Raw genomic sequence first — 18,052 nt, 5'->3', positions numbered from 1 at the left:
AGGCAGCTCTGGGCTCAAATGAACAAGAGTAAAGCAGAGTACGGGCCTGAGCCAGGAGGCTGGCCTCAGAAGCTGAGGAGGAGAGAGTGTTTCTGGGAGCCCACAGGGAGACACATGGCACCTCCCAGGCCTGGCCAGGGAAGACGCACATGGCTGAGGGGGCTGTAAACCATCTGCCACACCAAGTAACCGGCACACCTGGATTTCAGTTGACCGAGGACAGTGAACATCTATTTCCTTCCAGACAGCTGGCATCCACTAACCCCCTTTCTGACTTTTGACTTCCCCTCTGTATTGTAGGGGCAGCACCAGTCATGGTTAGTCCTTGAGTTCCCATGGAGCTAATCCTACTTCCTGCTCAGGCCTGGTCAATGGAAGAATTTTCCAGAAAACCGTGACCAGCCCAGGGTGCACATGACCCTACCTAGATCAATCAAGACCAATGAGACTAAATTCTAGAACTTCTTTTGAACTAGTGGGAACACAGACTTGCTCTTGGCCTCTGGACTTGAACCTGGATGAAAAAGCAGGTGGAGCTACTGCAGCACCAGGCCTCCTCGAGGGGGAAACATGTCAGAACAGAGCCCAGCACCACAGCCAGAGGGAGACAGGGAAACCAGAACCCAGTGCCGGCTTTCAAGCTTCCGCTTCCAGGCGTGCCGGTCCTGCTTCCCCAACTCTTCTGTGATGCCAGCCAACAAATTCTTTCTTTTGCTCAAGCCAAAGTGGGTTGGGTTTCCTGTCACTTACAATCAACAGAGCCCTAAGTGAAACCCTGGGATTTCACTGAACTAAGTATTTATGGAGCCGCAACAGAGCCAGCCCCATGCTCAGGGCTGAGGCTACTGGAGAAACAAGACACAAACGGGCCCAGGCCTCAGCAGTTCTCTGCTTACTGGGGAATTATCATGGAGCTGTGTAATATTTATGTTTCTTCCTGACTTGGAGCCCTCCACTGGCTTTCCAGTGTGCTTGGAATAAACTCCAGGCCATGTCCTAGGAGGTCCTGCCAACCCTCGCCCTTGTCCCAATACTCTCCCTGGCTCTTCCAGCTGCATGGGGCTGCGTTCTGCTCCCAGAACGTACCATGCTCATTCCCACTTCTCTCCTTCTGCTTCTGCTCTGCCTCGAAGGCCCCGCCTTCACATCTGTGCATGGCTGGTTTTCTGACATTCAGGCTCAAGTGTCACCTTCCTGACTCCCTCACGGAAGAGGCCCCCACTCCATCATTGTGTTCCACTGTCTTCACTCTCTGGAATTATCTCATTTATTTTCTCGTTTATTGCTCGTCTGTCCCTTTTCGAACATCAGCTCTGTGACAGCAGGGCCTTTGCCTCACTCATGACCACATCCAGTGACCTTGGCCCCACGGTACAAAATAGGCCCCTGTGACCTTTCCTATAGGGGGAATAACGAGTGTGGAGAGCTGAGGCTGGTGGCATCACAGGGTGTAGGGGAAGGACCCAGAGGAGCTTCAAGGCTGAATGCGCAGAAGGGCAGGGGAGGAAAGGCCCTAAGGTAGAGTCAGCAGTGCGAGCCCAGGCGCAGAGAGGCCGCAGCTGAGCAGGAAGGGCAGTGAGGAGCACTGGGCTGACAGAGGCCCATGGCTGAGAGCCTGGGGGCCACATGGAAATCTCTGGGGCCTCATTGCCTGGAGCGGCCTGAGTGCGCTCATGAAAGAGTAGCAGCTGAGTCCTGTCATTAAGACTCACCCGATAAACGTGTACTGAGGTGGGGCCTGCTTGGTCCGGCCCATGATCCGAATGTCACAAATTGCAGCTTCCGTTGAATCCCGTGGAATAAATTTAATGCACAGCCTCTTCTTCCTAAAAGCCACTTCCTCTGAAGGAAAGGACAACAGAAAAGGTATGAGTTTTCCAGAGATACCACCATCTCTATTCTGAAAACCACATCCCTTGTCACACCCTGTTCCTGGCAGCAGAAGTGGCAGGTCACCTAAGCTGCTAGACAGAAGGGCTGGGCTCTGCCGCCTGCCTTCCCTGGGGCTGCAGTCACCCTGCTCTGCATGCAGGACTCAACCCAGACACCCCCTGCTGAGAAGGGGACCGCACACCCTGCAGTAAATCCGGGTGGCTTCTAAGAGCCGCAACCACAATCTGCTCACTGCTCAGCCACCAGAAACCTGCACGCTGATGCCCTGAGCATTAACACATTTCACCACATGGACTTCTTTTCTTTTCTGCTTTTTATCATAGAAATCTTCAAACATACCCCAGAGCAGACAGAACAGCGGAATGAATCCACGTGTTCCCGTCACCCAGTGTCAATGCTGTGCACAACGGACAAGCTGGTTTCCTCTCCTCCCACCCCTGCAACTTTGCTGGATATTTAAAATGAATCCCTGACGACACCACGTCATGTCGCCACCAATACCTCAGTAGGCATCTAGGTCACTGTTCTTTAAAGACCACCATGCCATCACCATTCCTAACAAAATGAACAGAATTCCTGAGTATCATCCAATAGAGAGTCTACATTCACGTCTTCTCCAGTCTGTCTGCATCCGGATCCCCAGGATGCTGAGGCACTGCCTTTGGGTGTCAGGCCTCCCAGACCATTTGACTCTGGAGCAACCACTCCTGCTCCCTTTTCTTCAGGGCACTGACAGGTTGGAGAAATCGGGTCATTCCCCTGTGCCTCCTGTAGACTGACAGAGCTAAAGCCTTGATTAGACTCAGGTTAGGTTTTTTACATGCACACGCTGTCTGGGGGCACGTGTAAGTCTAGGCTGTCATATGGTGAGGCCCGGAGTCTGGCTGGGCCATTCTTGTTGAGCTCTACTGGTGTCGGCCTGGGCCCTCGGTCATACAGTTCCCCAACTGCCATCCTCTGAGTACTTTGTCACCCTCTGATGACTGTTGCTAAGATCCATGCTTTATTAAAGGTTCACAATGGTGATTTTTGAACTCTGTCATTCCTTCTGCTTTTTTTCTTTTATTTTTTTTTTGAGATGGAGTCTTATTCTGTCACCCAAGCTGGAGAGCAGTGGCATGATCTTGGCTCACTGCAACCTCCACCTGCCGGGTTTGAGTGATTCTCCTGCCTTGGCCTCCTGAGTAGCTGGGATTACAGATGCGTGCCACCATGCCTGGCTCATTTTTGTATTTTTAGTAGAGATGGGGTTTCACCATGTGGGTCAGGCTGGTCTCAAACTCCTGACCTCATGATCCACCCACCTTGGCCTCCCAAAGTGCTGGGATTACAGGCGTGAGTCACCGCGCCCAGCCTCCTTCTGCATTTTTTAGCTAGAATCCTTCTATATACAAAAAATAACTTTCCTTCATCAACTATTTGGTCTCCCTGAAATAAATTTTGTATAGGAAAAAAAAAGGATAAGCACATGATTCTTTTCTCTTACTTATCAAGCCTTAGAGTAAGGAGTTGGTGCTTGAGCAACCTCCAGTGCTGACCAACGGGAGGTGTGTGTGTGTTTGTGCTTTTAAGCCTGAGTTTCAACTAACTGCAGCCATTTAATACACGAGTTAGACAGACCTGGGTTGAAATCCCAACACCAACATTTTCTGGCACTGTGACCTTAGGCAAGTTACTTAATTTCTCTGAGTCTTGGTAAATTGTAAAAGGGCGTTAATGAAACCCACCCCGCAGGGATGTGGGTTGGATGCACTGTGCCAACACGCATGATCCACCGAGCCCAGTGCCTGGCACACAGTAAGTGCTCAGTAAAGAACAGCTGTGTGGGATCTTACTGTCATTATTGGCAAGTAAGCCTCTAGCGTGTAATTTATGCCCGTACTTGGTATTGGGTTTCAAGACCTTGCAATTCTGTGGCAGGAAGTAAGACATTCAACAGCACATTCAAATCGAGGAACAGAATGAGGGGAAGTACAGCCCTGCCCGGGGGGTTCTTATAGGGGCCAGGAGTGGGGAGGGGGACAAGAAAATCAGTGGAATTGTTTTTGTTATTATATTTTTAGGGGGGTAGGGTCGTTTTTTGAAGAGTCAGATAACTTTGTGTGTTCCTCAGGCACAGAAACTGAGGGCTAGAGCAGATCTACCAGCGGAGAGAAACAACGTTCTGAATCCAGACCCTAAACATTGCTAAACATCTAGGAAATGAACCTAGTACTGGAAATGAAGAGGCCCCTGCTGCCCACCCTCCTGTGTGACAAGACCCAACCTCAGAGTCCACACTTGGGACGGCAACCTGGGGAATGGGGGGGCGCTGTTCACAGCAACTCTGCACCTTCAAAGATTATCAGCTGATCAGATTGGCCTTAGAAGGCGTGAAGAAGAGGAGACCTTTACACAAAGAAAACTAACGCCGGGTGTTTCACTTGCTGTTGCCACACTGCTCTTGGCTCCATTCCTCCGTCTGCAGCAAACTCGGGGTAAGAGATGGAGCCACTAATTACACATGCTTAAGCAGGCCTAATTTTAAGTAAACATATTATACATAGTCAATAGAAATGTGTTCAGTCATGCTAATGAACACAGAGAAAGTACACAGTACTTTACTAAAACAAACAGTCTTCCAGTTTTTCAGTGCTATATGGATTACAGCAAACTATATTTTAAATGAATTACAGGAGTCTCCTGTTTTTGGCTGACTTTATAAAATCAGGGCCTTAAATACTCTCCAATGATACAGAGCTGACTGTAAGGCTTATATGGTCAGCTTGGGCTCCTCTGTCCCCCAGGTAAAGCCTCCAGGAAATGTTGCTAGAACCGGACATGAAGAGGCTCCCTGCTGCTCACCCTCCTGTGTGACAAGGCCCCTGGCATTGGGCCCAGGACTGATCGCAGAGTCCACACTTGGGGCAGCAACCTGTGCACTCCCAGTCACAGGGGAGAAACTTCCCAACCAAGACCCCTGGGCCCCAGAGCCGCTGGTCCCCAAGTCCAGACAGGACAGAGCCTCAGTGAACTGGTCCAACTAACCAAGAGGAAAATGCAGAATGGAAAACCCGTTGCGGCTCCACGGCACATCAATATAAAGACATTCGAAGTCAACTCACTGTCAAAGAACGAACACCAGTGCAAATTTTAAAACTGTGAAAAACACAGGGGAAAAGGAGGAAAGTGATCTAAGTCTTTGAGAAGACTGTAGATCCTAAGCAGAGGAGATAACGCAAATGGCCAACAAGCACATAAAAAGATGCTCAATGTCATTTGCCATCAGACAAGGGCAAACGGAAAGCACAAGGAGATTCCATTTCATACCCACTAAGGGGCCTAGAATCAAAAAGACAGACAATAACAAAGTGCTGGTGAAGATGTGGAGGAACTGGAATCTACGGACACTGCTGGTGGGAAGAAAAACGGTGCAGCTCCTTTGAAATACCATTTGGTAGTTCCTCAAAAATATCAAGTTACCGTGTGACCCAGCAATTCCATGACTAGGTAGATACCCAACAGAAACGAAAACATAAGCCCACACGAAAACTTGTATACGAATGTTCATAGCAGCCTCATTCCTAACAGCCAAAAAGTACGAACAACCCAGATATCCATCAGTTGAATGGATAACCAAAATGTGGTATATCCATATGTTATATTATTTGGCGATAAGAAGGAATGAAGTAATGATCTATCCTGCAACATGGGCCAACCTTGAAAACATTATGCTAAGAGAGAGAAGCTGGTCACAAAAGACCACACACTGTATGATTCCATTCATATGAAATGCCCAGAATAGGCAAATCTATATAGAAAGTAGATTAGTGGTTGTCTAGGGCTGATAGGGACTGGGGAGGTGAGGGTTGGAGAGAAATAAGGGAGTGATTGCTGAGGGGTACAGGGGTGCTATCCTGACAATGGGTTTTGGGGGTGATATAATGTGCAACAATGGTTGCACAACTCTGCCTTTACTAAAGGTCACTGAACTGTGCATGTTCAATGGATGAATTGCATGGTAAGTGAGTTATATCTTAATTTTTTAAAACCCTATACATTAATATAAAACATATCTGTAAAATGTGCTTATACACAGGCTCTTCCAGTGTGGTGCTGTGGTTAAAAGTGTAGCTGGAGGCCGGGCGCGGTGGCTCAAGCCTGTAATCCCAGCACTTTGGGAGGCTGAGACGGGCGGATCATGAGGTCAGGAGATCGAGACCATCCTGACTAACACAGTGAAACCCCGTCTCTACTAAAAAATACAAAAAACTAGCCGGGCGACGTGGCAGGCACCTGTAGTCCCAGCTACTCGGGAGGCTGAGGCAGGAGAATGGCATAAACCCAGGAGGCGGAGCTTGCAGTGAGCTGAGATCCGGCCACTGTACTCCAGCCCGGGCGGCAGAGCGAGACTCCATCTCAAAAAAAAAAAAAAAAAGTGTAGCTGGAGTAAGACGTATATGAGCATTCTAGTTATTCCTCCAGTTCCAGACGCGTGACCTTGGCTAAGTTCTTTAATCCCTAAGGAGTGAGTGTGCTTCACTTTTCTCATATCTGAAATGGGTATAATAATGCCCATCTCATAAGAGGGGTCTTCTGAAGATGAAATGAAATCAGGGAGGTAAAGCATTTATCACAGGGGTGAGCACATAGTAAATGAACACTAAGTATCAGCTCTTATGATTATCAGGTAATACATAAAATCATAAATGACAAAAAGCAATCCAATGTCTAAACGTAAAGAGACCATCACGAAAATAAAAATATGCTATACAATGGGGTCTGCTGGTTTCATGAAAATAACAGTTAGGTGGGATCTGTGTAGAGACAGAAACTCTAGTTCATATCATATGAAGTGCTAGCAAGAAAACAGCAAAAAATAGTGGGACCAACGTGGGCTAATTATGAGAGAATAAAGTATGAGACAGAAAATGAGACAGAGAATTTAATAAACACACCCTGAGTCATAATGAAAGGATTCTCTGTATTTGTTTTGTATTCACTACTTCACTGTTGTAGATATCATAAAGTTGGCTGACCAGTGATTAAAAATGAAACAAGGTAAGTTAAATTACACCAAAACAAGGAAGCCGAATTGCCAGAGGTTTTCCAGCACCATTTAATAACTCATGTGTGGGTCAAGAAGCTCCAAGGGCTCCAGCACCCTGAAGACGCTGCCGATTCCTCAGTGATTCACTTCTGCTTGGACCTGCTCAGTGGTCAGAATATTCAGTCCAATCTGAACCTATGAATTTTAATTTGCAGTCTTTTTGATTCTCACTTTTCTTGTTTGCTCTATGGGGCCCAAATGGGCACATTATTGGCTTTGTGTTCTCTGGGCGTCTTTTGATTGTTTTCTTTCTGCTTCCTTCTGGGTCTTGTGCCAAGCTTGGCTTCAGCAACACCAGAGGAAGGACTAAAGACAAACTATATCCAGTTTCACCATTCCGTTCCCCAGTGAGTCCATTCAGCAGGGAGCACCATTCTAAAAGAAAGGGACGTTCTGCTCATTTACATGCCGCTACCCAGAATGCTCTGCAAACTCCTTGGAGACCCCAGCCAGACACACATCAAAAGCAGCAGGGTTTGTTCATGGGCATGCAGTAAGACCTCCAAAAATGTTTCTGAAGAAAAATGCACATAAAAAAACACCTAGAAATATATCTGGAGGAAGAAAACCCTCATTGAGATGAGTGCTACTAAAGGATGACTCACGTGTGTCCACTGTCTCCTGAAGTGGGATGAAGCCCACAGGCAGTGTGTCCTTGATGTCAATGAGCTTCATATCTACTAACACGTTCCCCAGATGACTCTTGGGAAGAAAGAAAAGAGATACAGACTATTAATCTGAACATGCCTGTGGTGGCTTTGCCATTTTGGCTTCAAGATGCATATTTAACACAATGACTCGTGCAGCTTTATGACAGCAGGTTAATTAGAGTAGGTGACACTTAATGTTCCCCAGTGGTTACACAGGGACTCGTGTGGCCCCCGGGAAGGAGTTTTATCTGCAGAACCTCAAAGCCACTCACTCAGACACAGCCTTGGTGAGGCAGGAGCAACCCAGGAGATGCTTTAGACATAACCCAGCAGAGGGCAGCTGTGCACACACGTCCCGGGACCAGGCTGCCACTCAGCCCTGAGCATCAGATCTCAAGGCCAGGAGGTTTTAGGAAGAGCAAATTCCTGAGGCACTCGTAGGACAGAGATGCATCTAAACCTAATAGGGAACCAATCACACTCCTAAATGATCACCAGTCTGCATACTGACACACATTTCAGGTGCTAGATACATTTTACAAAATCCCAAGAATCATAAACTAACACAGAGTGAAAGTCCTGCTGCCTCAATATTACACGTCTTCTAAAATGACATGCACAAGGGCCTCCTAAAGTTTCTATTTAGTGGTAGTATATGGGGTCCACAGTGCGCAGTTTCTGTAACTGGTGTACAAATATCTTTCGAAGACGGTACACATTCTGTAATTGCGAGAGAGAATTCTTTGCAAACACGCCGGCACTTGCAGCGCGCATTTCAAGCTGGAAATGAGCTCTAAAGATATCTACCCTACAACTTAAATATGTGGGGGCACTTTGGAGATTTCATTAAAATCTTCAGAGTAATTTGCAGCTTGGTTCCCCCTCTCTAGTCAGAGCCAGTTAAGGAAAGAATGATGGGCTCAAATCCCAAATCTCTCCTGTTAGGATACTAGCAATGCACTCCACGTGCCCATTTTGCAGAAGTGCCTCATCCCCAAAGCCCAGTGTGAGCATGCTCTCCGTTTACTTGTTCAGCATCCTTGGACAAGCATCTAGTTGGTCAGCCATCACTCTGCCCTGGACAGCAACTTCTGAGGCTGTTGTTCCATCTTGCTTAGAGAAGAAGGGCTGCTACCTCCATCTCTGCACATGGGAGCCAAGATCCCACCTCCACCTGCACTGTGCCATGTCTCCGAAAGCCAAGCAGGGAGTTCTTATCATCTAAACTGTGTATGTTCCCTCTTGGCACTCTCTTTTTCCCTCCCTATCAATTTGTGGGGTTATTTTCTTAATATCTGTCTTGCTTCTAGAGTTTAAGAACCATGAAGACCAAAACTATCTCTGTTCCTACTATAAATACAAGCCTAGCATGGATTTTGCCACACAACAGGTGCTCAGTAATTACTTGCTGAATAAATTAATTTCGGGTACACATTTTTCAACCAGGCCAGAGTCAGAAATCAAACTGGAGTCCGGGTGCTGTTGCTCACGCCTGTAATCCCAACACTTTGGGAGGCCAAAGTGGGCGGGTAGCTTGAGTTCAAGAGTTTGAGACAAGCCTGGGAAACATGGCGAAACCCCATCTCTACAAATTAAAAAAATTGACTGGGTGTGGTGGCACTCATGCATGTTGTCCCAGCTACTTAGGAAACTGAAGTAGGAGGATTGTTGGAGCCTGGGAGGTTGAGGCTGCAGTGAGCCAAGACCATGTCACTGTACTTCAGCCTGGGCAATAGAGTGAGACACTGTCTCAAAAACAAAACAAAACAAAAAAAAATCGGCCAGGCATGGTGGCTCATGCCTGTAATCCTAGCACTTTGGGAAGCCGAGGCAGGTGGATCATTTGAAGTCAGAAGTTTGATACCAGCCTGAGCAACATGGTGAAACCCTGTCTCTACTTTAAAAAATACAAAAATTAGCTGGGTGTGGTGGTAGGTGCCTATAGTCCCAGTTACTTGGGAGGCTGAGGTAGGAGAATTACTTGAACCCAGGAGGTGGAGGCTGCAGTGAACTGAGATTGTGCCATTGCACTCCAGTCTGGCTGACAGGGAGACTTCGTTTCATATGTGTGTGTGTGTGTGTGTATACATATATAGATACACACACACACACACATATATCAAGTTGGGTTTGCTGAGATGTCAAATCTAAACTATATGATTAAAAATATCAAAAGTATTGATATACACTAATAAATATTATGAACCAAAAGTACACAAATGAAACAAATTATTAGAATTTAAATAGGAAGGTCAAAGTAGCAAGTGTAACCTATGACTAGTGTTTTTATGGCACAGTCATCAGGAAATCGTTTCTTCCTCTCAGAACTATCACATTTGCCAACAATTTGATATTCTGATATTCCAGGTAGCTGGGCCTCGGGAAAGCAATGTACAGTGCAGGCTAGGGAGTGGTAAGTGGGACCCTCAGAACACAGAATAAATCTCTGACCGTGTAGGAAGGGTTTGAACTGTTAACCTAACTTGCAAACATCAGCTGCTTTCAGAATCGCCTGGTCTAATCTATCATAATTTTTTTTCATGGCAGTTGCTTTTCCATGTCATCACTGCTTTCTGCATTGAGAAATTAACAACTAGGCATGTTTTCCTGCCCCGCAGATGGATGGGCATTCATCAATATCCTTCTCAAATGTCTTCTACTTGACAAGTTGGGTTTTACAGAAGTCAACTGCAAACCACTTAGTGACCTCACCCTCCACACACTCTACAAATGTCCCTGATCATAAAACCTGAACATCAGTGGTGTGGCCATTAAAAACAAAGCATAAAAAAACCTTGCATGCATACAAAATGGGAGGCTGCACTGTCAGAGCTCCCCACAGCCCAAGTGTGGTCGCTCCTTACATGGGGCTGCCACTGTACTGGGTTTAATACAGTGGGTCTGCGACACCATTAATTTTGCCTGTTCCTCTCCCCTCCCCCATCTGTGCTCTCTTTCATTTCCTCCTCATAAATATGAAGAACGTATTCCCAATCCTTGTTGAGCAAATGATTCATGCCAAAAGCCCAATATGCACTGACTCAGGGTATTTATATTGTCTCTGGTAGCCAGTATTTGCTAGTATACTGTAATTATTTTTGACAACCTTGCATTTAAGGTAGCCACAGATAACCAACTTAATATTCAAATGTTCATAAATCCTTCTGTTTAATATCCTCCCTACCTAATCTATGTACATTATTATTACAGGTAATGCAGAAAGTACAGGGCATGAAAAGTGCAATTAATCTCGATCCTTCCCCAGGAAGCAATGTCACTCCAAAGCCAGGTTTCTGTATTAATAGCATTATTGGGGGAAAGGAATTTAGGTTCCAAAGGAGTCTCCCAAAACTCCTACCTTGGGAGTCTCAAGTCACCTAATTAAGAATCTGTCCAGTCTTGAGATCCCACATCCCTCCTTTACAGCTGTAAAAAATGATGCTCTGCAAAGTCTTGGTTTGGACTACAGGGCCAGCATAGACTGGCTGTAACAGATTAAAATATTCCGATTCCTCCTCCACTCCTGAGCTGGCAGGTGGGCCCCTGCCAACTGCTGGAACTCGATCGTTTGGATCCCACTATTGGATCCATTCATTCTTTTTCCAAAAACAGTATGCACCATGCACCTATCTCCTATACTGCTTCGAAAGCGAGATAGAGGCTTTTCACACTGCCCTTGTCCTCTTCTTATATCCCTTCATCACACCCAAGAAAAATCTTTTTAATGTTCAACACATGTTGACAAAATCAATGGGTTTTCCTTAATACACTTACCCATGACACTCAATGCTAACAAGCCTCAGTGACTTCTCTTTGTCACATTCAGACCTGTCACTGTCCCCACTCCAAGGGATGCAGGGACTCTGCTAGCCTAGGTACCAACACCCCGTAGTGTTTTTGATTTCATGCAATGAAAACAAAAACAAAAAATGATCACAGAGATCATGGCTGTCCTCAGGCCAGTTTTAACTGAAGCCTCTTCGGCCTCTACTCATTTTTAACTGAAGCTTCTACTCAGCCTTCAGCCCTCTCCTGGGTGCCTCAGGCTGCTCAGTGAGCTGGGGGACCTGCAGGGACTCATTATAAGCTCATAGTGCCCTTGTCCGTTCTTTAGCCCTGCCACCTTCCTGGTATTTAAAATACACTCAGAAGCCTGAACTGAAAAGACTTCCAGACTTTTGTGTCAAGATCTTCCCCTTCTCCATTATAAACTCTGTACTTTACGATGAGCATATATTGCTCTTGTGATTAGGGGAAAAAAATAAAGCAATGACTTTTCTCCCAGTCCTGTTCAGAATAATTCTCCTACCCAAGAATTAACCACAAACAACAGGAATAGGTGGCAGAAAAGAGTACAAGCCGGAGAGCCACATGATGGCCGACATTCAGAAAACACCAAGGGGACATGCAAGGACCCTGTGATGGGACCCCGGGCCTGCGGGGCCAGGTGGCAGAGAGGAGGACTAACGCTTTCCCCCTTTCATGCTGTTGAATGAGTATGTTTGTTGTCTGGGTTCAGTTTTTTTTTAACTGCAAATAAATATTACTTTTATAATATAATTTATATAAATAAATCAATAAAAATATTCCCCAAAATAAAATTTACATGACAAAGAGACAATAACATGTGGCCAAAAATAAAATGTTAGCCCTGAAAATGAAAATCCCAACTCCTCCCTATTTGGGGCTGGGGAAGAGAAGTAACCTCGAACAAGCACGTCACCTCTTGGATCTTGGTTTCTTCAATGGAAAGGAACTTCCACTTGTAGAGATTATCTGGGGACAGAATGAGGTGCCCAGGGCAGGCCTTGTACAGAGTAGATACTCACCAAAACTATTTCCTTTTTTTCTAAGCCATCTATTAAAATACCTTATTAGATGTTTAAAAAAAAAAACAAAAAACAAACAAACCTTAGTAGGTGTCTTTAAAGTTTCCTAATTTACAGGTGCGAGTACTTTAAAAAAAAAAAAAAAAAAAACCATAGTAAGAGAAATCTGCATGAGTGGATACTTACCTACAAAAATAATGAAATGCAATATGTCACACAGAGACCAGAGGGGAAACGTCACTGTGGAAGCAAAGGCATGATGTCTGTGGATGGGGTGGGGTCACAGGGACCCTCCCGGAGCCAGGCTGCCTTTGCTGGCCAGCATTAAATCCCGCTCCACCGGAGAATTCTCACTGCCGCACTATCCTGTGATTTGTTGCTTGGAGGAAAGGTAGGCAAATGAGAGCTGGGAGAGAAATTTCCTGGTTTCCTTTTGAGAACACAATTGAATGGAATTCACGGTACACTTGGGTACGTGGTTAATAATACTGTTAATAAATGAAACACAGTGCTGGCTGCCGATTCTACCCAGTTCACTAAAACCACAGATAAATTAATATGGCAATGAAAATAAACCACAACAACAACAAAATGAGGAAATTCCAAACAGGAATGTAAATTACTTGTGCTCACTCAGCAAATGGAAACTACAACTAGACTTACATTTTCTTTGGAAAATGATCTTGTGAAACACAGGTATCTGGTAACCTTGGATTTAAATAAGCCGTCTTTCCAGAGGTCAGCATCCACACCATCTGCTGTCTGTGCAACCTACACCGGAGAGACAGAGAAAAGGATCGCAGGTAAGGCAGGAAGGAACCGAAGGTGTGCGTGGGCCACTTCTTTCGTGCCTGTTCCAATTAACACCAGCCTGGGATCTCCCGGCATCTCATTAGTTCATTTCACTAGGCACTGGGATGAGATTTTCCAAAAGGGGAAAAGGGAGAGTGTGAAAAATACAACTTCTAAAAATACTGTCCCTGGGGAAGCCATTGATTAAAGACACCCTGACAGAAATGGCTCTAATGAGAAAAGAGCAACTTTTGTCGTAATGGACCAAAAAGGGATTGGCTAAGTCAGCACATTAAGTGGCTATTACCACTTACTCGGGGGCGGTGGGGGGGATGGGGCAGGGTGAAGAAAGGAGCCCAGTGGGTGTGATGAGCCACCTGTGGGGGCGCTGCCCGTGGAGAGGGTGACACAGCCTCCTGCTCTAGGGCCCTGGGGCCAGCTGGGTGCTTCAGTCAATGGGATTCTCCTTGGGGCTGGGTGGGAGGGAGGGCGGAGACATTTCACTCCACCCTGCGTCCTCTCGGTACAAGCCTGAGAGTGGTGTTCAAAGTCAGAAACTGGATCGGGATATAGAAAAACAAAACAAGGCCGGGCGCGGTGGCTCAAGCCTGTAATCCCAGCACTTTGGGAGGCCGAGACGGGCGGATCACGAGTTCAGGAGATCGAGACCATCCTGGCTAACACGGTGAAACCCGGTCTCTACTAAAATACAAAAAAAAAAAAAAATTAGCCGGGCGCGGTGGCGGGCGCCTGTAGTCCCAGCTACTCGGGAGGCTGAGGCAGGAGAATGGCGTGAACCCGGGAGGCGGGGCTTGCAGTGAGCTGAGATCCGGCCACTGCACTCCAGCCTGGGCAACAGAGCTAGACTCCGTCTCAAAAAAAAAAAAAAAAAGAAAAACAAAACAAGACTCACTGGGTTCCCTGTTTCTAGTCTCAATAAGAAGTCATTTTCTCATCTGCAGCTGTAGAAATTCTCTACTAGGAAGTGTCTGAGAATGACGCCAGCCAGACTTGATCTGACTATCAAAGCCCTTGTGACCTAGACTGGGGCTGGGCTGGGGGATATTGACATGAAAGACCAGGCTTTGTGGGAGAGAGTGCAAAGGAGATGGAGAGGAGGAGGAGAAGGCTAGAAGAAGGTGGTGCTTTCTTCCTGTTTCTTTCCAGACTGCTCTGTGAATCGCTGGTCAGGGTTTGGTCTGCTTTCTGACTCAGCCTCCCTGTGAGAGTATGAATCAACCTTGCACACTTGCCTTCAAGCACCGCAAAGGGGAGCATCCAGGAAGACTGAGGAGCAGCGACTGTTTTGGGATAAACTCTGCAGGAGGTCTCTGAGCAGTTCACTTTCTGACTCCTTCTGGGTTGTCCTTTTGAGCTTTAGACTTTGGGATCCAGTCCTTGACCTGACAAGCTCCTGCCCATCCTGACGAACTGCTGGAAGTGCCTCCATTCTTCACACAAAACTGCCCTGATTCAGCCCCATCCTGCACACTGACTGCAGGCTCTACGCGGGCCCCACGGCACATGGATGGCCTCTGCCTGTCACACGCTCAAGGCAGAGGCGGGAGCCAGGACCCCAGCCCAGTGGGCTCAGGCTCCCCAGGACATTCCTGGAGCCCACCACAGCCACGCTTTCTGAGGCTGCCTCAGAAAAACCAAAAGGCCAGGAGGCAAAAGAAAAAAAAAAAATCCTTGTTTTTCAAACCAAACAATTGTAAATTAGCAAATGTAACAACAGGAAAAGAAAGGCCCTTATGATAAAGATGCAAATATATTTGACCTGAAAGCTGAAGGAGGAATGGTATGGGGATAATTTTAGGAACTATTTGCTCCAAGTATGTCACCCCCACAGATAGAAACAGGATGGAATGGGGGTCAGGCCTTGTGAGCATTTTTTCCCATAATGGTCACACATACAGTTTCTAGGGAAACATGAGATTTAAGGCAGTGGTCCCAGCTCCTACATACCAAGGACCCTGTATGCTCATTTTCTCGCACGGATTCCATGTTTTGAAAGATTTTTGTCTCCCAATGCACTTTTTACTGGATTTCCTCAATTCTAGGATGCAGTCATTTGGGGAACACCCCTTCACACAAAAAAGGCATAGTACCACATCCAAACACATGCATCTGTTTTACGATGCATCCCAATTTCAGAACCACTAAAATGTAAAAATAAAAGATGCGCTAAACAAAGGGAATAAGGGGACCTACATGGTCTCTCTATAATAAATGCATACTTTCTAAAAAACCTTCAAAACCAGAAACTGTCTGCAGGACACTCCAAGGCTGTGGAGCCACAAGCTGCCTTGGAAGAGAGGGAGCTGTGTCTTTAACCTTCCAAGAGACAAGGGAGTCTAGAAGGGCTTGTCTGGATATCTGGAAATGCCACGGAGGGGTGGTGTGCATTCTAACCTAAGGCTAGAAAGGTCTCCAGGACTTGCCAGTGATGGTTCTCCCCACCCACCACACTGCTAGAGCTGTCCTTTTTCGGAATGAGAAATGAAAATGTAATGGGGGAAGCTGGCAGTGTGGGCCCCTCTGTTTGAGCCCACGCTTCACCGTTTGGGCAGTTAGAGCCCCCCAGTCCTTGTCTGCGAAGCATTAAAAAAGGATGACCAAAGGCCCAGCTTTGACCTGGGCCACAACTCATTTGCGATGAGGTGGAAATGTGTAAAGGTATAATGAGGGGCCCAGGGAGGTAAGGTGGGAAGAATGAGAGAGAGAGGGAGAGAGAGAACCTCCCCTAACCTCCAAGGAAGGCGGTGTTGGGCAGAGAAGGGCTCTGGAACGATCCCGGAGGTCTGGATGGTTCAGGGACCCACAGGACCAGGTACTGGATGAGGAGGGAGATGTGAGTTCCTGGCTCCTTGAGAGCACTGGGAAGGTGGCCCTGGCGGAACAAGGAGGGGGTTTGTGGCCTGTCTTCCCTACAGCAACAACATGCACCCAGAGGCTTCTCCCCAGCCCAGTCACATAAAGGTGCCTAATAACCTAAATTCTTCCCATCCCAAGTCAGGAGAGCTAATGATCTGCAAGATAAATGATCTATCTATGGGCTGAAGTCACAGTGCCAAGAGGAGCTCTCATACCTGACTCAAGGCAGGGTCTACCTGACGGTGCCCACGCCCTCCTGGTGGCACTGCAGAAGCTTATGAACTCAGCAGTCAGCCTCAGGTCCCAGCATCAGGAAGCTGTGGGGAGGTGGGGTGTGGGGTAGAGGACCAAATGCTTTGCGTGCAGCAAGAGCAGCATGGAATTCAGAGGTGGACCTGAACTTGAGACCCAATAGCTTAAACCAGTCCTGTCCTCCTCTGCAAAGTGGACATGCTGCCTTTCCCTGCGGGCATCACTGCCAGGGACACAGGAGACCACGAACATGCGAAGTGCCCGCCTTAGTGCATGAGCACTCCAAAGACAGTGCTAATGTTTTTAAACCAAAAAAGAGGGCATCTGCTCCGGCGAACCAAGCCTTGAAAGTGATGTCAGGCCACATCAGGGTTCAAAAAGTCCTCAGTTGTCCTGGGGCTCAGCGCCAATCTCTGGGACCAAATCTGGTCTTTCCAAACACAAATGATATAGTTGTACGAGGAACATCTGCCCTCCCCCTGCTATCCCAGCCTGGACTATAAGCTTCACAAGGATAACGGCAGTGCCTGTTCTGCTTGCCATTTTACCCCCTGTGCCAAGCACAATGCCTGACATGGATGGGTTCCATCAAACCTTGTTGAAAGGATAAATGAACGAGTCCACTCTGCAATCAGGGCAGTGTGAAAGCCACATACCCTGCCAGCTACCCGAGTAAGGTCATGGGAAGTTTTTCAAATGAAATTTCCAGGATTTAATCCATTGAGCTGAGTGAATCCCCTTCAAAATCACCACTCTGAGGCCCACAGCCATTTCAGCACGGAGGCCACCTACTCTTCTGGTTATCTTGTGTGTTTGCTGCCTTGTTCCCAAGACAATTCAATGTCTGCTGACTGCAGAACCTTCAGAGTCTGTTACAGGGCCTCACATACACATGTGCACACGTGCACGCACGCACATGCTCTTGCACACTCACACTCACACATTCTCACAACCTCTCTCCTAGCATTTCTTCCCCGAGAGTAGGAGCCGCCTCTCAGGGGGAGCAGGAAGGCCCTGGGGCTAGGCAGTGGCGGACTGTACACATGGTTTATCTCTCTTCCTGCCAGGATTCTTCTAAACCAACAATCAAATGGAGAGTGCAGAAGCCTCCACAACGAAGGGTGAAACGGGAGAGGCAGCACAAAGGCCTGGCGCTGCGGAACGCGGAAGGCAAGGGATTTAGCCAGTGGAGGGGTTGTGACCTAAGGGGCCCGTGGGAGCTGATACTGAGCAGAGGCTGAGGATCCAGAATCACCAGACACCACTGGGGTAGGGGCGGGGGAGCAAGCGCAAGTTTAGAGCTGAACTGGGTGGGCTGAAACAAGTTCATAAACAAAGTGGTTAGACTCCCAGGTGCCCACCCCCGTTTCAGGTGTATTTTCTGCAGAAAGGAACCCAGCACGGGCTCAGGACTCTAGAACACCGGCAGGTGGGGAAGGAGGTTGGAGGTAGGGAGGAGGTGGGGGAGGAGGTGCAATTCAGAGTGGAAACGAGGGTAACTGAGTAACCATGCGTGCACACTGAATGGCAATGGCAGGCCCCTCCCCGCCACCCGCGCTTAGCCTCCTTCTTGCTTCCAGCCGCCTCCCCTGAACACTGGACACTGAGGGCTTTGTCTCTGGAGAGCGCCAGGGTGGACCAGCCCATGATCCCTGAGCCAGCTCCCTGCT

General features: G+C 47.4%; 1 protein-coding gene across 11 annotated transcripts in view; it reads right to left on the bottom strand.

Moving 5' to 3' along the window:
- Positions 1–18,052, bottom strand: part of LOC105463931 (multivesicular body subunit 12B) — a 182,015-nt gene that overhangs the window by 112,681 nt on the left and 51,282 nt on the right. For all 11 annotated transcript variants that reach the window (XM_011711371.3, XM_011711369.2, XM_011711367.3 and 8 more), the window contains 3 exons: positions 13,125–13,232; positions 7,588–7,684; positions 1,713–1,842 (listed from right to left, as the gene is read on the bottom strand). In XM_011711371.3, coding sequence (XP_011709673.2) covers positions 1,713–1,842; positions 7,588–7,684; positions 13,125–13,232 — 335 coding nt within the window. The remainder of the gene's footprint in view (positions 1–1,712; positions 1,843–7,587; positions 7,685–13,124; positions 13,233–18,052) is intronic.

Source organism: Macaca nemestrina, chromosome 14 (genome assembly GCF_043159975.1).
Source record: "Macaca nemestrina isolate mMacNem1 chromosome 14, mMacNem.hap1, whole genome shotgun sequence".
Lineage (NCBI taxonomy): Eukaryota > Metazoa > Chordata > Mammalia > Primates > Cercopithecidae > Macaca > Macaca nemestrina.
This window is presented reverse-complemented; position numbering and strand designations above follow the sequence as displayed.